General features: G+C 38.8%; 1 protein-coding gene across 2 annotated transcripts in view; it reads right to left on the minus strand.

Annotated features, from left to right (window-relative positions):
* Window positions 1-20,012, minus strand: part of ctnnal1 (catenin (cadherin-associated protein), alpha-like 1) — a 173,733-nt gene that overhangs the window by 21,186 nt on the left and 132,535 nt on the right. For both annotated transcript variants that reach the window (XM_051935957.1, XM_051935958.1), the window contains exons 7-11: window positions 17,681-17,881; window positions 15,170-15,256; window positions 14,312-14,470; window positions 6,542-6,634; window positions 2,540-2,690 (exon numbers count right to left, since the gene is read on the minus strand). In XM_051935957.1, the coding sequence (XP_051791917.1) occupies window positions 2,540-2,690; window positions 6,542-6,634; window positions 14,312-14,470; window positions 15,170-15,256; window positions 17,681-17,881 (691 nt within the window). The remainder of the gene's footprint in view (window positions 1-2,539; window positions 2,691-6,541; window positions 6,635-14,311; window positions 14,471-15,169; window positions 15,257-17,680; window positions 17,882-20,012) is intronic.

Raw genomic sequence — 20,012 nt, forward strand, 5'->3', positions numbered from 1 at the left:
GGCAGGGTTCCAGGGAATCTGAAGCCTAGCCCAACAATCACTGGGAGCAAGGCAAGAACACACTTAGGACAGAGTACCAGCCCATTCCAGGGTGAAAGCGCGCACACACACACAGGCAAATTTAGCAACACCAGTTCACCTTTGTGTGTCTGTGGGAAGAAACTGAAGCACTTGGAGAAAACCCATGCGGACAATGGGAGATAATGCAAACTCGGTGTAGGGAACACATACGATGTGAACCCTGTCTCCTTGTTTCAAGGCAACAAAAAATAAACAAAATACAATTTATTAATCTTCATAATTACAGTAGTAAAGATGCCACTTTGTGGATCCAGCTTCCCAGATTTGAATTGTATGTCTAGTTGTTGGGCAGCACGGTGGCGCAGTGGTTGCACTGCTGCCTCGCAGTAAGGAGACCTGGGTTCGCTTTCCAGGTCCTCCCTGCATGGAGTTTGCATGTTTTTCCCGTGACTGCATGGGTTTCCTCCGGGTTCTCCGGTTTCCTCCCACAGTCCAAAGACATGCAGGTGAGGTGCACTGGCAATCCTAAATTGTCCCTAGTGTGTGCTTGGTGTGTGGGTAGCTGCATGAATCATTCAAAATGAAACTAAAACTAAACACCAAGTGTTTACTCTGCAGCCATTTTAGTCACGTTTTTCATCATGTCTTTAATCTAAATGTGTTTGCTCTTCTGCGGTGAGCTGGTGCCCTGCCCGGGATTTGTTCCTGCCTTGCACCCTGTGTTGGCTGGGATTGGCTCCAGCAGACCCCCCGTGACCCTGTAGTTAGGATATAGCGGGTTGGAAAATGACTGACTGACTGTCTGGTTGTTATCATTGAAGAGTTTGCATGTTCTCCCTGTATCTGTTGTTTATCAACTATTTTTTGTTTTATTATTTCATTTATTTCTGTTATTTTAGCAACAAAGTTTGAAACAGCAGTTCAACATGGAGTGCTATCTTTTTTTCATCAGTACATTTTGTAAAACGATTGTTTTTAACTTACCTTATTTTTTATGAGCCAAATGAACAGTTTAAACTTGAAATGTAGACATATTTGGTCAGAATATTTGTGTTATATATATAAAAAAATGTCAACTTCAGTTAATGTACACACATTATCAAAGTGCAGTCATTTCATTTTGACGTATCAGTAACCAGAATTAAACATTACTCTTTCAAAGATGCCAAACTTTAATTACCATGACATTATACATATTTAACTCACATCATTACTGATTAATAAAAAAATGAACACAAAACACAGGATAGACTTGTGTAATTATTAAAATATATAATATTTTAATACTATATAATATTATAATATATATAACATTTCCTTTTATCCATGCTCTACTAAACCTTTACTATTTCAGTCCCTGCTCGCCAAGTACATGATATAATATGGTGCCAGGTCTTCTGTGCAGCATTTAGCACTCATCCATATAGACAGAAGGCTTCTTTATAAACTGCTGCTTGTGACAGTATTGGAGCTTAACTCTTTTTTTTTTTTTGTGGTTTATGTTATGTTATTCAAGGGTTAGTTCAGCCATTCATTCAGCAAACCAATAAATATACTTTTGGGAACAATTTAAAAGTGCTAAAGGGCTCTGGGCAGCTGTTTCCTGGCCATCAGAAGGGAAATAACATATGCAGAAGTGTTCTTTTCTGACTCAGTGAAATTTTTCAGACTATGGACACTGCATTGCGCAAAGGATGTGATTGGAAAGTATGGTGAAAATGCTTAAATAAATGAAAATGTATCAAGTTAATTACTTGGCAGTGCTGCTGTTGAAGCCAACTGTGGATACAACAGAATGATATGCTGGGCAAAAGTGATGTCTTTGAGCTCTTAGGAGTAAATATACACGTGCTTCTGGTGTTTCTGGGCTGCCTGGTTAAACATCTTAAACATTTTCAGAGGAATGCAGGAATGAATTAAATTCTATTCTTGCTACCTTATCTTCTTTTGCCATAATGTCCTAAAGAAGTGTTGTATTGGGTTGATAACAAGTATTTTTTTTAGCTAGGTGTTTTGTTATGAACAGGCATTTGACTAAAGGGTTACCTTATACCTTGCAAATTATTGAGTACATTCAGTTTTTTAATCCGCTGCAGATAATAATTGCTGTAAAGAAGAATTTACACTCAGAGTAACTTTTCTTTTCAATATAAGAAAATCTAAAAAGCTTTATATTTGAATAGAATGAATGTTCTTTTACTAAGACCCATAATATTCACCATCAGATACACATTACTAAACTGCACACTTTCACTTTTGTACTATTCTAAGTGTATTTTGTTTTAATGTTAATGCTGTGGACGTTACTTACCTTTTTTTTTGTGTTGGATTACATATCGGATCATTTTATTTGTGGAATGTGCATATTTTTGTTGATAGAAGCCCAACAGCTACTACAGATATAATTAGTAAAGTTAATATGATAATAACATATTATGGTCAGCACCAACTATTTATATGTGAACAGCATAAATATATGATAGGCAAGAATGTATATATATAAAAAAAAAAATCGTACCTCTGCGTCCCTCAAACACATCATTGATTTCTCGCAACAGTACAGACATGTCACTTAGCTGAGACTCCCAAGCTTCACAAAACACCTCCAAGTTTTCTTTTGCAATTTTGCTAGATGGATGGAGTGCTAGTGTCTGAGCTGCTGAGAAAATCTATAAACAGTATGGGGAACAAAAACATTTTAAAAAAATGCTAAGCGTTGACATATAATAGATTATAATCATATGCCAAAAGAACAATAGTCAATAATAAGCAAATGACCATGATCTTCACAGCGAGAAAGGTCTAAGAGAAATGTTGTTAACAGTGGAATCTCTTCAAGGTCTTCATCTATGCAAAACATTTGAGTCTATTAATAGGCAAGGACTTTGCCTGGTATTAAGAAGGACATTAAGAAAGGTTATTAAAGGTGGGAGCAATAGGACCAATAAAGGATAAGTCCTTGCTACACTGCTTTTAAACATCTAGTTCAAGATGCTGCCAGTTGCCTACACGGACTCTGACCTGGAATTTCAGAATGTTTTTTTTTTTCCCCTGTTGACCCCTAGCATTCACTGAGAATTTCAGGGAAGTGATTTGAGCCGTCCTCTATGCTAATGACTGCGTGCTTCTGCTCTACACTCATGAAGACATCTGACACTTGTTTCACCTAAATCCTGAAACTGTTTTATGATTAGTGGTCAGTTTGAAGATTTTGGAGGTCATATTGCAACAAGATAATAAGACAACAACCTCATATACTCCTACCAAAGCTGGGCACAATTCCCAAAGCCTTGGAGAATTTCTGGCATCTTGCCAGCAGATATGATGTTGATGCAGATATCAGTTTGCATCTTGGTAAGGTCAGCTTTGTCCCACAATCATTTTGCTAGCCCTCCAAAATCAAATACAGCATACAGCTAAAATGAACAGTGCTGTCAAACAAACATTCATACCAATTACTTTGTCCTATCACTGTTAATTGTGGACTTGCTATTACTGTAATACAGAGAAACCTGATCAGTTTGACATCTAAAACCTCTGGCAAATTTCCCATATTCGCAGGCAGGACAAATTCCATATAGTGAGGTTCAGAACTGAAGTATCTCCAACAATATTCACAGTTCATGTTTGTTAGACAGGTCATGTCACTCAAATGGATGACACTTGCTTCCACAGTAAATTTGTAGCTTGATTTTGAGGCGGCCAACAAGCACACCTAAAGGATATACTGTACGTAAAAGCTAACCCGAAAATGTGTGGTGCAGAATGCAGTGAATATGAAGGGCAGAATTATTTCTGACTTCCACCCAATTGCCAGGAAATACATTTTCCAAGGATTTCTAACAGGATTAATTAGGTTAGAAGGAGAATATATACATATTTAAACATCCTAATTTTAACAGCTTAAAAAATATTTCGATACATTAAGGTTATGTGGTATTCTGGTACTTAAAAAGTGCCAAAAAACACAATTTTTAAAATGGTACAATACCAGAATTTCAGTGATTTCAGTGCACTGCAGACTCCAAGAGGGACAAAATCCACCACCTCCCTTTTCGATGCACTAAGGCAATATTTCTTAAACATTTTTTTCTTCTTGTGACACAATTTTGCCTTCTTTGTCTCTCTCAGACCCATAACTGTCGCTAACTGTCATTCCGGGAGTGGGAGGTCCGTCCCCCTTAGAGAATCTCCACCTACTGTCATCATTATCGTTGAAGAACAGGTCAAAGTAGAGACATGTTGAAGCTTTAAACTGTCCGCAATGACCCATTATGAGATACTACGCAAACTGTATGTGACCCATCCCCATTGAATACAATTGTGAGTCACAACTCTGCTCATCTACATGCAAGAATCTGTACATTACAGAATACGAAGGGGAACCATTATCTATCTTGTGTTTGATGACCTGTTGTCTCATATTCAGCCCTTCATTCAGCACCCACATAAACCAGCCTCTCACCCATGTAACCAGCCTTTCTAAAACTTCTGTGCACAGTGTGCAGCACTCGCACCCAGTGCAGACATGTCAAGTATAAACTAATATTTAACCACTCCCTACCCTTCAAAGCACTTTACACTCCACGGTGGCCAAACTCCTCGCTTTCAGTCCCTACCTAAACCAAAATCTGTTCAATGTGATGGAGACCACCACAGCTTTTAACCATAAATTTTAGCAAGGTTGCGAGGCGTCTGTTTGTGCAAGGGAGGGCAGGGAAGGCATGAGTTATCCATTATTTGCTTCGGTACTGGTACTGATGTTTCAAAGCTGGTACTGGTACCGAAGTCAAAATTTTAGTACCAATCCAATACTACTATACAGTACTGAATGTATACAGTATAAAAACAGTTTACAATACAATAATTAAAACTACTCTGGAGTCACCAGCTCCTGAAGCATTTAGGAGCCAAGTGACTTTTTGTCACAAAGATAATAAAATCAAAATTGACATAAAAAAATTTTTGTCTTGTCAGTTTGTCCTCTTTTATTACCTGATTCTTGCACTCCTTGATTTTGCCTTACCTGTGATGGCTGAAGGTTACTGTTACACCCACAGAGTGGTGACTGCTATACACAATACACCTTCTTCCCCTCACATGTCTTTGCTATTGTCTGTCATGGCTATATAATTGCTCTTCTATACCTACTTCAGCATTTCCTTTTATTTCATGTGCAATACATCTGACAAATGTGTCACAATGCAGTTTCATTATTAGATGTCTTTGATATATTCAACCCATTCTTTTTGATTAGCACAATTTTAAATTATGCTAATTTTATTACAAATAGCAATTCTTCGCAAGCAATAGTATAATCCACACTGAACGTTACTTTCAGTTCTTAAATTGTTCTCTGCTTTTTCTTCTTCTCTGGCTTGAAACATCAGCAGACTCACAGACACTTTCCTGAAGTGACGTGAACCACTTATAAATGTAGTTCTCGCCACAATATTTTCATGTGCCTCAGAACAAAAGTCACAATGCACTGCTAGCTTCTCTGTATCATCTCTTAGCTAGACAAACCCTTATAACCATGATGTTTTAAATTTTGTCTGTAGATTTACCCTGGACATGTAACTCACTTCTTGTGTTGTTCAGCGAATTTGACACTATTAGTAGACTGGCACTTTAAAACTAAGCTGTATAAGTCTAAAGTTAGATATTTTGTGCTTCGTCATTATGACAAGTGAGGATATGCACTTGATCAACTAAAACAGTTTTTTTTGTTAAGGTGAATGATGTTAATGTAATAAAAGAAGTAACATGATTCCAAAAACATCAAAGTATAAAACATATCTTTGAAAAAAACACAACTACCAAAATGATTTTTGTATTAATATGCAATATAAAATGAGAAGTCAAGCAAAATGACACCTTTTATTGGCTAATTGAACTGATAACAATGTGCAAAGAAGAAGGGGCATCAATTGCCTTGAAAGCTTGCATTTTGTAATCGGTTCAGTTAGACAATGAAAGGTGTCATACTGCTTGACTTCTCATTGCACCCATAATGGCTAACTCGGGACGACACCCTACAACTATATGCAGTATAAAAATATTTTGGTTTAAAATTAATGTTAAAAATAACATTTGCTGGTTGCAGTTTGAAGAAAACAACAATTTCCTAATCTTTTATGTTCATCACAGTATGGGCTTATTATTATTGTTGGCATTCACAACCGAGTATTTAAGCATTATCATTGTAGTACTAGGGTGTTGTACCGTGTTAGCCATTATGAATGGAGAGAAAAGCCAAGCAAAATGACACCTTTTATTGGCTAACTAAAAAGATTACAATATGCAAGCTTTCGAGGCAACTCAGGCCCCTTCTGATTACATCTTGCCTTAAGAAGTAGCATTATCATTGAATATTTATAAATGGTGATATGTTTATTTCTGAACACATTTTGAATCTGTCATTCAAACTGTTACTGTTTGTTTCTGGGGACATAAGGGCAAGTTTGTCTTAATAACACATATAACAAATTAGGAGGCAAAATAAATATGAAGTTTTTACCTGAGGACCAATAACCTGAAATGTGTCTTCAGCATGAATACATGTTATTTCCAATGGTTCAGTTCCTGAAATGTGTCTCAAAAGTCGGCAGGCCTATGGAGAAACAAATAACATTTATTATTATTTTAAAGGGGAAGAGATATTTATATATATATACTAGGGGGCTTCGCTCGCCAACCCCCGTATTTGGTTTTCCGGATACACACTTTTAAGATTGTTTTTTCTTTGAATTGTTGCTATTTCATTAGTTTCACTTTTATTTCAGAACTTCTGTAAAAACAATATTTGTAATCCTGCGAGTCCCAATATGCTGAATCTTTTTAATGAGGTCAGCATAAGTTTCTCTGTTTGGAATTTCAGCATAGACAAAACGATCTACATCATCAGCACTTAATAATTTTTTTTTTTACAAAGTAACAAAGTAAGTAGAGTTCTGCATTGGACTCCTGTCTGTAAAGTCGTGCTATTTTCCTCTCACAGTTCGAAAAGTACATGGGGTTACCAAGGTGATACCCCAGCTTTTGTCTAGGTTTTTGTACAAGGGCTAGACGGAACGTTTTTGACTCCTGGGGTAAATTTAGGTTTTTAAATAAGCAGACAGATAAATATATATACATTAAGAAAGTAATTGGATGTGCTTTTTTTTCAATCCACTTGTTCCGGGCTGATAATTACTTTCCTTATTTTCTGAATTTGAACCTCGATTATTCTTTTTTGCTCTTTTTTCTGTCCAACGCATTTGAGTCTCTTTTCTCAGCGCTTTTCTTTCTTCTTCGTTTAATCGTCGACGTTTCATTTCTACCCTATTCATTTCTACCGTATTGACCTTATACACTTTATATGCACTGAGAGCCCTGGAGCTGTGTGTGCTGCATGACTGCTTTTACACTACTTATTTGTTTTTTTTGATATTGCTTGTAAGTAGGGTGTGTCTTGCAAGACGCAAAGAATACAGTTCCTGAAAGGTTAGAAATCAATTATTAAAAATGCATTCCAAAAAGTCATAAATACAACTTTTTTTAATTGTCCCTGCTGTTAACATGAAAATCATATTTTCTAAACAATGTGACAAAAGAGGCATTTTACAAGTTCAGAATGATATTAATTTGGTGTATGCCCAAAACATGTGGCCTAGTGAGGCTGGAGCTGGATCTTGAATCTTGGCCTGAATACATTTTGGTGAATTTTAACCAAGACAAATGTGCTCAATAAAACATTTTAAGTTGTTGACTGAATGCTTTGCGTATATGAAGCTAGAGTGTATTCTATGCAAGGCTGCCTTCCACTCCTTTTCTGAAATGTTAAGTGAAAGATCCTTTCCTCAACATAACCTGGGATCTTTGAAAAGAAGGAACTTTAAAGTGTTTTCACATATTACCGAGATGCTGTCTGAGTCAAGACTGATCATTACTTCTTCTGAAAAAGAAATGGGTGAGAGGTGAAGAAAACTGGGCAGGTTCCTTTTAGCAAAGTTTCTGATTTGCAAGTAGTGGAAAAATTGTGTTGGGAAGTTAAATTTGAAACATAATTGTTCATTATCTATATACACTTAATCTCAAAGTATTTTAATCCTGGACATTTTTTTAAATACTGCACAGGTTTGAGAGGGTAGAAAAAGGTGATTATCATGTAAAGGTGCAACAGCTATAAGCTTCTCTGTCTTTAAGTGCTTCCTGCATTGGTTCCATATTCTGAGTGATTGATGGACAACTGGATTATTAGTATATTGATGATAATTTGTATTTACTGGAGTACAAAGTAGGGCATATAAAGAAATACAGCAAGATTTTATTTCTATTACAGACCAGGCTTATGTATATTCATCAGTTTGTGTCACTTTCCAGGTCTTTATAGCTATTTGCTGTCCAGTAATAAAACTGAAAGTTAGGTGGTGCCATGTCCCTTCAGCTTTAGGTCACTGTAGATTCACCCTTGTAGAGGTTTCAAATTCCAATGAGGTTATAGTTGAGTTTAATTTCTTAAAGAACGATTTGTTAATGTATATTTGGGGATGCTCTGGTAAAAGGTAGTTTGAGATAATGTTGTTAATACAGACAGAGGCTTCTGGACTGGTATAAAGTAGTTTGATCAATGCACACGTCTGGGCCAAACCCAAAGTTATGCTATGAGGTGAATAGGTAGTCCCTTTCAACTATGTGAAATGCTTTTTCTGCATGCAAAGATAATAAGACCTCTGATGTGTGAGATTTTATAGGCGAGTATATTACATTAAACAAACGCTGAAGATTAGAAGTGTCTGCATTTAATAAATCCAGTTTGGCTTTGTGATATTACAGAGGGAAATACTTTCTCAATCCTTCTAGTTAGAACTTTGGAAAGTATCTTAACATCATTATTCAGAACTGAATGATATGTATGACTTGTAATAAGTCATTATTTTTCTTTGGAACAATTGTAATTAATGCTTGGTGAAACGTTTAAGGTAGAATTTTGTTGTCTCTAGCTTCTATAATTATTGTTAGCTAACTTCACTTGGTAGCTATCAGGGCCTGCTGCTTTCCCACTTTGGAGTGAGTTTATAGTGTCCGGTAATTCTGTGAGTGTGGGAGATTTGTTCAGTGCCTCTGCACAAAGAGTACCTAGCTGTGGTATTAGTAATGCATCAAAACCTCATTTGATTGTGTCTTTTCTTCTTTAAACTCAGGACTTATAGTACTATGTAAATGTGTGAGAAATGTTTTGTGATCAATAATTTTATCTCCATCTGTGTTGGTAATTTTTGTTATTGCATTGCAAACCTCTTGATTGTGGATTGATTGAGCTAATATCTTATTAGCCTTCTCTGTTCCATTTCTTTTCTTGTCAAGAGGTTAAATTCTGATTGCAAAACCTGTCTTTTCCTATAAAGTGCCTCATTAGGAGACCTGGCATATTTTTGGTAATTTCGCTAATTTAAGCTCCATAATCAGAGGAGCGTGATCAGAGATAACAATAGCCTCGTACTTGCAAGTTTTGATAGTGGGAAGTAAATTATCATCTATAAAGAAATAATCAATTTTTGATAAACTATGATGTACTGATGAGAAAAAGGAATATGCTCTTGAGTTTGGATTTAAAGATCTCCATGGGTCTAGTAAGTTATGATCCAGTACACAATGATGCGATTATTTTTTCAGTATTAAAGATTATCACCACTGTAGTTGAAGACATGTCCAGGTCTGGATTCTAGATTTAAAAGACAAAGTCACTGGCAATTAAAATTTTACGAATATTCAGATTAGGAATAGATGCAAATACATTTTAAAAGAAATTTCTATCATCCAATTTAGGTGCATAAATATTTATCAAAATTACTTTAGATTTAAATAAATTACCCATCACCATGAAATATTGCCCTTCAGGATCAGATACTATGTCTGATACAACAAATGAGACCGTTTTATGTATTAAGATTCCCACACTTCTAGTTTTCTTTGTTTAGCTGGAGTGAAAGATTTGGCCATTCTAATGCAACTGGTCCTTACTTATTAAGCAAGTCTCCTCTAAAAATACTTTCTTGTCATTTAGACCTGTTAGGTGAGAAAATTCATTTTTTCTCTTTAGATTGTGATTGAGACCTTTGACATTCCAGCACACAATGTTCATTGTTTGGTCAGAGAGACACTGCTTCTGAACTTCTGAGGACATTTTGTAATGTTAAGCAAAGGTAGTAAGTTGTTTCATACAAAAGCTTTAATCTAGGTATGATATTATTGTCTGGTATAATGGCTAAGGAGTTGTCTTACAAGCTTTGTCAAAAAGAAAATAAAAGTCATCTATATTTACATCAGAAAAGAGATTAGGAGTGTCTGAGTAGTATTTTCTCAGGACTGACAATGGGATGTGGTGGACGGCTGGGGCCCATGCACGGCCGGGATGCCCCTTCGACACTGGATCCAGGGGAACAGCCATAGGATGTATGCTACGTCCCCCGGAACATTTGGTGGAAGCCCCCCTGGGTTGCATCGGGGCTGGTAATATGGAACACCGGAGCTCATCCTGGTTGGGCTCCGCGGCCACCACCAGGGGGAGCTGCAAGGCTTCCTGAGCCCATGTGGACGGCAACGCAGCCATACCCGGAAGGGCAGCCTAATTGAGGTTAAGTACCACCTGAAGCACTTCCGGGTGGGCTATAAAGGGAGTCTGCAGCCACTACTCAGGGTGCCAGAGTTGGGAGGAGGAGGACAAAGCTGCCCTGAGAGGAGTGGAGGAAAGAAGAGTGTGATTTGAGGCGTTTTATTTGTGTTTCAGGACTGTGTAGGGCCAGTGGGACATGGGGAAGATGTGTCCCACGGCTGAAGAAAATAAAGACTTTTTGTTTATTTTGGCCATGCCTCTGGTGTCAGTCTGTGTCGGGTTGGCGCCAATCAAGCGTCAATATCACACTGGTGTAGTCGGCAGGATTCCGGTCTGTCTTTTGGACCTGTACATTTTTTTGTGTGGTGACCCAGCACGGCAGAGTGAGGTACGCGCATTGCGCAGGAGCACGTGGCGTGCACCCCGAAACAGCGCACCCGGGGCAGGAAGGCCGCGACACTCTAGGGCTCCATTACCCGTCAGAGCCGGTATGGGGAGGAAGAAAGCCGAGTGGACTCCAAGGTCAGTAACCGGTTCAGAGAAGAGGCCAGCGTCGGCACACCCCGAAGAGAGGCCACACGGACAAGAGGTCGTCCGAAAGATGAGATCCTTACAGGGACTGGTGGCCCGGGTCTGCGTCAGTGGCCTGGGGGCGCCGATTCATGGCACGACAGTGGGGCGAGCTCGAGGGTGAGCGAGGTAGGTCCGGTCCCCGTTTTCTCCGCAGGACAGCAGGCTGAGGAGGACTGCCTGGATAATCTCCCCGACGAGGCTTTCCCTGTTATGAAGGGTACGGTGGAGGAGCGAAGCCGCTTCCTTGTGGTAGGTAAGGGGGTGGATGATGGGTGTTGTCTTCCTGTAAGCAAAGTACAAGTGGGAGTGCCCAACTCCCGCCCCAAACCCGATGAAACCCCGAGGGCACCAGTGGAGAAGGAGCAGGAGCTGCAGGACTCACCTTGTCCCACCTTGCCGACCGCAAGTCAGAGTCTAATGCCAGCTGCCGAAACTAACCTTTGTTTGGCTGTATGGGAGCTGGAGGAGCTTCTCCAACCCGTGCAATCTGTATTACAGGCTCTGGGACTGCTCCAGGAGATGCTCGAGCGGCTGGAGAGGAAGGTCGGTGCGCCCCTGACGTCTATAACACAATGGCTAGGGAGGCGCAACGCTGGATTCTCCGGCCATACTGATGCGGCGGTACAGGTGGGTGACGCCTGTACCGTAGAGTATATGGGAGAGGTGACCGAAAGGGCCGCGGTATTGATTGGTTCCACTCGCTGCGTGGCCGCACCTCCGACAGGGGACGCAGCTACGATGACTGACAGTGCGGCAGAGTAGTGTGCAGGGAGGCAGCTGCTTGATATCGGCTGCCAAACAGCCCTGCCCCGACTACCAGCACTGGTCTTGCAGGCGTCCAAAGGGGTGCAGATGGCACGGGGTCCCTCTTCTTCCCATAAGGGGACCCAGACCGTCGGTGCACCCTAGAACAAGAGGAGACCCTGTAAAAAGAAGGGGCCTCCAAACAGTGCGCAGCGTAAGCCCGTCTGCTCGCAGACAGTGGAGGGCTGTGCTGCGGAGGGGCAGAACCACCAGTCACCCTCAGCTGGGCAGACGTCGGGGCAGGACTTCCCATCCTGTTTCCGGTCCCACAGGGATCGCACCAGAGGGGAGCGGCGTTGCTTTGAGTGCAACCGCAGTGGCCACGGCTGGAGGTGTTGTCTGTGGAGGACGCGAGTGTCAGGGCAGCACCTCCCGCTCTTGTGCTTTTGTCCTTGCAGGACGGAGCCATGGACAGGGGGACACTGACTCCCCATCCTGGAGGAGACCAGCCCTTGCTGGACGAGCTGCTGTGCCCCATGGGGCTCAGCTGACGGAGGGGCACTGTGGCGGACAGCTGGGGCCCATACCCGGCCGGGATGCCCCTTCAACATTGGATCCGGGGGAGCAGCCATTGGATGCACGCTACGTCCCCCAGAACACTTGGTGACAGCCCCCTGGGTTGCATCCAGGCTGGTAATATGGAACACCAGCGCTCATCCTGGTTGGGCTCCATGGCCACTGCCAGGGGGAGCTGCAAGGCTTCCTGAGCCCATGTGGATGGCAATGCAGCCACACCCGGAAGTGCTGCGTAATTGAGGTTAATTACCACCTGAAGCAATTCCGATTGGCTATAAAGAGAGTCTGCAGCCACTACTGAGGGCGACAGAGTCGGGACGAGGAGGATGAAGCTGCCCTGGGAGGAGTGGAGGAAAGAAGAGTATGATTTGGGGTGTTTTATTTGTGTTTCGGGACTCTGTAGGTCCAGTGGGCCCCGGGGAAGACGTGTCCCATTGCTGAAGAAAATAAAGACTTCTTGTTTATTTTGCCCGTGCTTCTGCCGTCAGTCTGTGTCAGGTTGGCACCAACCAAGCACCAATATCACAGGGAATAACTAACCACTGCGAAACCAAGCATCTTTCTTTGGAGTATAACCACAGTTATAATTAGTTGAAAGAGGCTTTTTTCCCCTCAGTGAAAGAATATGGTTGGTACAGTTCATGTGCTTGACTGATTTCAGATCATACTCCTGGAAGCAGTCCCTCATTTCACTTCACTTCACTTCTCAGTTAAAAAAAAAACAAAAAACTAACTTTTTGTATTACAAAACTGCAATGCAATAGTTGCATTGGATGTTTTCCCTCAACTCCAAGGACAGACAGTCAGACAGACAGACAGATACTTTATTAATCCCAATGGGAAATTCACATTCTCCAGCAGCAGCATACTGATACAATAAATAATATTAAACAATGATAATAATGCAGGTGAAAAACAGACAATAACTTTGTATAATGTTAAATGTTAACGTTTACCCCCCCGGGTGGAATTGAAGAGTCACATAGTTTGGGGGAGGAATGATCTCCTCAATCTGTCAGTGGAGCAGGACAGTGACAGCAGTCTGTCACTGAAGCTGCTCTTCTGTCTGGAGATGATACTATTTAGTGGATGCAGTGGATTCTCCATAATTGATAGGAGTGTGCTGAGCGCCCTTCACTCTGCCACAGATGTTAAACTGTCCAGCTCCATGCCAACAATAGAGCCTGCCTTCCTCACCAGTTTGTCCAGGCGTGAGGCGTCTTTCCTCTTAATGCTGCCTCCCCAGCACACCACCGCGTGCAGATGTTGAAGGACGCGAGCCTTCTAAGGAAGTATAGTCGGCTCTGTCCTTTCTTGCACAGCGCATCAGTATTGGCAGTCCAGTCTAATTTATCATCCAGCTGCACTCCCAGATATTTATAGGTCTGCACCATCTGCACACAGTCACCTTTGATGATCACAGGGTCTATGAGGGGTCTGGGCCTCCTAAAATCCACCACCAGCTCCTTGGTTTTGCTGGTGTTCAGTTGTAGGTGGTTTGAGTCACACCATTTAACAAAGTCATTGATTAGGTCCCTATACTCCTCCTCCAGCCCATTCCTGACGCAGCCCACGATAGCAGTGTCATCAGCTAACTTTTGCACATGGCACGACTCCGAGTTGTATTGGAAGTCAGCTTTGATAAAGTTGCAGTAACTTTTCATTTATACTAGAACGTATTACTAATGGTAACCATATTCTTTAATAAAACTAAAAAGACAAGATAGGTTAGTTTGGTTTATAATTTGTCACATCTCCATTTTTTCACTCTGGTAAGAATTATATAAGAATATTTCCCACCTCAACCAGTTGCTCCTTTTGTTCAGACAGTTTACAAGTGTATTCGGCTACAGCTTCCAAGTTACCATCACCACCAGAAATCTTTAAGGCTTTTAAGACAGTGTATTCAGCATGATGTTTTAGCAAATCTGTGGTCAACTCCACTGCTGCATTGTGTAGCTGTAAAAACATGTTAAACTTAAATCAGTAGAAATAAAACACATAATCCTATCAAAAATGGTTTACTTGTATACTGAATGTCTTTAAACATAACCTTAAAGTACTCTGAAAAAAGGCACCATAAATATATAAAAAGATGAAACATTCCCTACTATAGTACTTACTAATTCACTAAACAGTATGCAAATAACAGTTTATATTGTTAACAATATATGGAGTATGTCATCAAACCTAGATATTTTTTTTTTGCTAGAATAAGCAAGCCAACATATTTAAGAAATAAAAAGTAAATGGCTTTTCAAGGAATAAAAGTAATTATTTAAATAACTCTGGCAAATCAATTGAAAAAGTACTGATTTGCAATGAGAAACTATATTCTACTAGTGTGTATGCCGGATGAGAAAATGATACAGTTTTATTGATTCAGTTTATAATTGTGGTTTTAAATTTCATTATTTGACCACTAATGGACACTTTCAGTTTAATGTAATACTGAGAAGCTGTGATGAATTTCTATATGAAAAATGAAAATACATTTTCTTATATAAACTGGCATGACCCCACAAATACAAATTAAATATATTGTTTACATGTTTAAAAGTAATTGTAAGCAATATTTTTCAAAGATAAAATGTGAAAATATTCAAATATATTTAAAGCAATCAGTTGGGAAGATTTGTTTTGTAAGAATAAGATTACCTCTCTCTTTAGAACATTCATACACTGACATGTTTTAAGAATGGCCACCTCCAGTTCTTCATTTGCTTCTTTGGCTTTGAAAGACTGCTGCGTTTTTAAAAGAGAACAGAGTAACTTTGAATTAGTCAAGCACATAACGCAACTTTTATAGTTTTATGACAGCCAGTCACTCAATGAAAGCTGTGTTGCATGAGCTATTAATGCTGATCTTAACATTATTAATCCCAACAATTAAAGCTGTGTCATAATAAGTACCCAGTTTTGAATAGGGAGTACAGCCTCAAAGCATGACGCCTTCAATCCCTAAGACTCACATTTAGCACTCAAAGTGGCAAAGCGTTAAAGGTATAACAAAAGCCAACCAAAAAAAAGAGGGATGTAATATACTTTATGCAAACACAGATACATTATACTAGTGAAAGAAATTGTAAAATTAGGTGACACTATTAAAAAATATGTTAAATTACTTTTAAATGCATTTCTCCAAGACAACAGCATGTAGATTTTATGTAACTAAACTGTTTGTCTTGAATGTTTCTAAGTGGTAAGAATCCTGTGCACCTACATGTATCAATCTAAATCCAACCAGGACAGTTTTATCCTTCCAAGAATTAATAGTTCTGCTATCAAAGAACAAACAGTAAGAATGTGTTTTTTTAAATATATTATTACCAGACCTAGATGGGTGGCTGCAGTAAGCATTACTGCAATGTGTTTAGGTGTTTCACTGACAAATTCCACAAGACAGTGCTGATTGCAAAACTAATTAATTTGAAGTCAGGAAAAACAGGGAACACTTGATTTGAAACAAGTTGATGACTTGACTAAAATCACTTTCCTATTAAATTGCTCCTGAATGGAATATTTTCACTTTATAATCTGAATGTTTTATACCAGAAAAATGAAAGCTACTACAAACATTCATCACTGCAGCTATTTCTCATATGTGGTAGCAGAAAGGCAGCTATATAAACTCTACTGACTGTATATTGATTCCTTTTGATGCAATTTAACATTGTGTTTTGTTAATCTTTTCAGAGTGTTTTTAAGTTCTGATTTTAAGAATAGGTACACATTTTACAGGGCTATATATTTACCTTAATATTTGAAACTAATGTCTAAATGTTCTCATTAAGAAGCTAATATGCAAATGCAGCTAATATATCAAAAAAGTATCTTTACTTATATATCTTATTATACACACACACACACACACACATATATAAATACATATAGTATACATTATAAGTTTTTACACATTCATTACTACTCTGTTACCTGAGAACATAAAGAAGCATATATTTCACAAAAATAAAACTTTCACTCTAATCATTTCAATTACCATTATAAATAGCTGCAGTTTTAAGGTTTGCAGGCAAGACACAATTTACAAGTCTGCGCATTGTTTTCTACAGTTTTTTGTTTTGCTTGTTCTTAAAACAACACAAACCTATCTATGTAGCAAAAGAGGAAAACACCTCAATCACTAATGTGCCAAAACAAAGCCTTGCTGCCACTAGTGGCCCACCTTAACCAAATGACAGCCCTTTTTCTAAAAAGGGGTCTGAGATTATTTAAAAGGCTAGAACCCAGTAAATTAGTTTGCCACCCCTCTACTGTAAGATAACTTAAAATTCTGCAGGTTATGTTAACAAGTTGATACTCGGTTATCTGACATTTATTTAGTGTACAACCCCAATAAATTCAAAAGATTTAAGAATTAGGACTATCCTTATGACAAAGTTCATTCTAAACTTTATAGATCATAGTTCACTTCCTAGTATGAAAAAAATTGCAGGATTAATTCTCGCCTTGTTACTCTTTACTGATGAGAAATAAAACAAAAGAGATTCTAAATATAGTTATAATAAAAGGCAAAATTATCTCACAGTGCATAATTTAAAGTATTTTAATTTAACCACACCCGTTGACTATTTTTCCTTCATTCCTTTTGGTGAATTATCCTATTTTTTTATTCCATGGAAAATCAAGCTTTACTTTTCCAACAAACTGAACTGCAACTAAAAAGTAATCATTCATTCTTTCAATCATAAATTATTTTTTCCAAATATCAAAAACTGAAATACAAGGTGTGAAAAAACTGAGCCTATGCTGGCAGAATTGGGAACAAGTTCAGAATCAATCCTGAACAGAATACCTGTCCATAAAAAAAACACACTCTCCAACATATCCATACCCACTCAGATCAGCCCAATTTAAAGTTACTAATGAACTTATGCTTCAAACACTAAAAATGAATAAGAATTAAAGCATTTTCACTTATTTAACATTAGTAACTCTGACTATAGAAAACAAAAGGCAATGAATGTTCCAAGAACTATTGTAAAAACATTACAGTAACTTAGGCTAACAGATGGTCACCTAATTATCAGAAATCCAAAAGACAGCTTCCAAATGGGGATTAATAAATAATAATCATCATCATTTTAAAAAATATTTAAAATTTTATAGTTAAATGTGTTTTTTACAGATTTCTTATCAAGTGCTTACAGCTTGTATCCAGATAGTAATAAGCTGCTCAAGCTCCACTCTTGCTTGCCTTGACAGTTCAAGGATGCACTCCCTGTGCTCATGACTAGTATAGGCAGAGTCTGTAAAATCTTCTGTGTGCTCCAGCATTGCGTCAAGCATAACTAAAAGGTTGTCCTTGGAGACAATATACAGGTTCTCTCGCAAGCCTTCCACTCTGTTCTACAGAAAAGAAAATGAAGAAAAAGCAATGCAATCATTTACATTATTTTTTTTAGAAACAAACAATCCTAAAGTGTTATAGCATCCTTTCATTTTTCTGTGCCCACTCTGAGTCTAGCATGGCAGGACTGGGTGAAAGATAGTAAACAATCCTGAATGGGAAGCCAGTCCAAAACATGCTGTATTTTTGTTCCACAGACAATAAAGTTAGCGAATTCAGAAAATGAATGGCAGAAAAGGACATTCATTACTATCTTAAAATTTAACAAAAAATAATATTTAGACATTCTATTGGAAACAGTGTCATCACTATATTAATAATAACAGTACCCATTAATCCATCCTATCACTTTCAAACTCATTAAGTTTGAGGTCTTGGGGATTATGGCCTATCCTGGCAGTATTCACTGTGAAATAGGACACTAACGAATAGTCAAATACTCACTTATACAGAGACAATTTAGAATTGCCAGTTATCCATAAACACGTGTTTTTACATATATTTAAAAACAAATCACACTAATTCCAAAAGAAAATTGGCACCAAAAACAATAACTTGGAGATATGCATTGACAAGAGATATTTACAAAGCCGTCAAGAAGACAAAAACAAGTGCTCCCTCCATTAGCTCTTTAGTACATATCCTTACCTCACCTTTAGTTCCACTGAAGATTATCCAGCCAATCCGCCAATCCACTCCTGTCTACTCCACTTTCCTATCAAGGTAGACACTGGTGTGTTCACGCCATGCACTGAGACACTCCCCGGGTGACTTTCTATTTCAAATCGGACCTCTGCCTGTCAGGCAGGTATAAACCCCACAAATGGCTCTGATAAGTAAACATATTTACTTAAACTTTGGGATCCCCATCTCTTACACTACCTCAAATACAAATGCCGGCATTTTCTTCCAGGTGCGCCACCCCTCAAACCACTCGTGACGGGCAGGCTGCGGAGACAATGGCATGTGAAGCTGAGCCTTACCTGCAAGGGAGGTTGTACTGGCAATTATACAGGCACCCCGTGTGCTCAGATACATCATGCCTCACATTGTGCACCCACTGAGATGGCCCTGTGTTCCCGTGGTAGTGCCTTCAACATAAAACAGTAAGCGCCACTCTTTTCAGGTGGCTTACGTTTACTTTTAAAAGCAAAAATGTTCAGTTTAACACTATATTTACTCAACTTGGAAATGCTTGAGATCACGCATTACCACTATACCACTATGGATTAAATGGGTTTGAAAATGTTGTGTAATGCTGGTAAATGTCTGCCAGTTTCTAAATAACTTTTGAACTCTGCCTTGTTATATACATTTTGTTTCTAATTTTAAGAAAAACACAAGTCTTTTTTCCATTGAGTTATAGAAGGTGGGTTAGGATTTCTCCACTTGAGTAAAATAAGACAGCATGCTAGAAGTGGTGTATACAAAATCAGTATCAACTTGAACTTTATTTTCATAGGTACTCAGTACAATGAAAATCTTATTCTGCAAGACCTTCAGCAATAGACAAGAATATACAACAACAAACAAGAAAACACAACAATAACCTAAAACACTCAGGTGAAAAAGAAATGCAAAAACAAACAGAAGAGTGTATGTGCAAATAAATAAATAATTCAATGTAAGCTCTGCAGGTATACAGTCTGAAGATGGCCTTCCATCCTCCAGACATGATCTGGCCTGCAGTGCTGAGAGGAGGGGCAGTGGATGGGTTCTCTGTGATGTGGTAGATCCAAGTGAAATCCTCAGAAATGTTAATGCCAAGAAATTTAAATATGGCAGTCTCTCTACCTTAGTCTCTCCAATGTACAATGATTGTTGCTGACCTCTCTTCCCCTGTGTGTCAATAATCATCTCTTTCATTTTGCTTGTGTTGTGTTACTGTCCTGACACCACTTCATAAAGCCAAGCCACCTCACTCCTCTACGCTGACTTGTCACCCCCAGAAATCAGTCCAATATTACCACAAAATAGTTATTAAACAATTAGGTAAACCAAAGTCTACTTGATAAATAATCACAGATGTTATTCCAGTAAGGTCTGACCTGTAAGGACTGGTACATCTTGGATAGTGCAATTCAAGATGTGTGCAACACACAATTCTGACTTGTGATGGACCTCATTTTA

Source organism: Erpetoichthys calabaricus, chromosome 13 (assembly GCF_900747795.2).
Source record: "Erpetoichthys calabaricus chromosome 13, fErpCal1.3, whole genome shotgun sequence".
Lineage (NCBI taxonomy): Eukaryota > Metazoa > Chordata > Cladistia > Polypteriformes > Polypteridae > Erpetoichthys > Erpetoichthys calabaricus.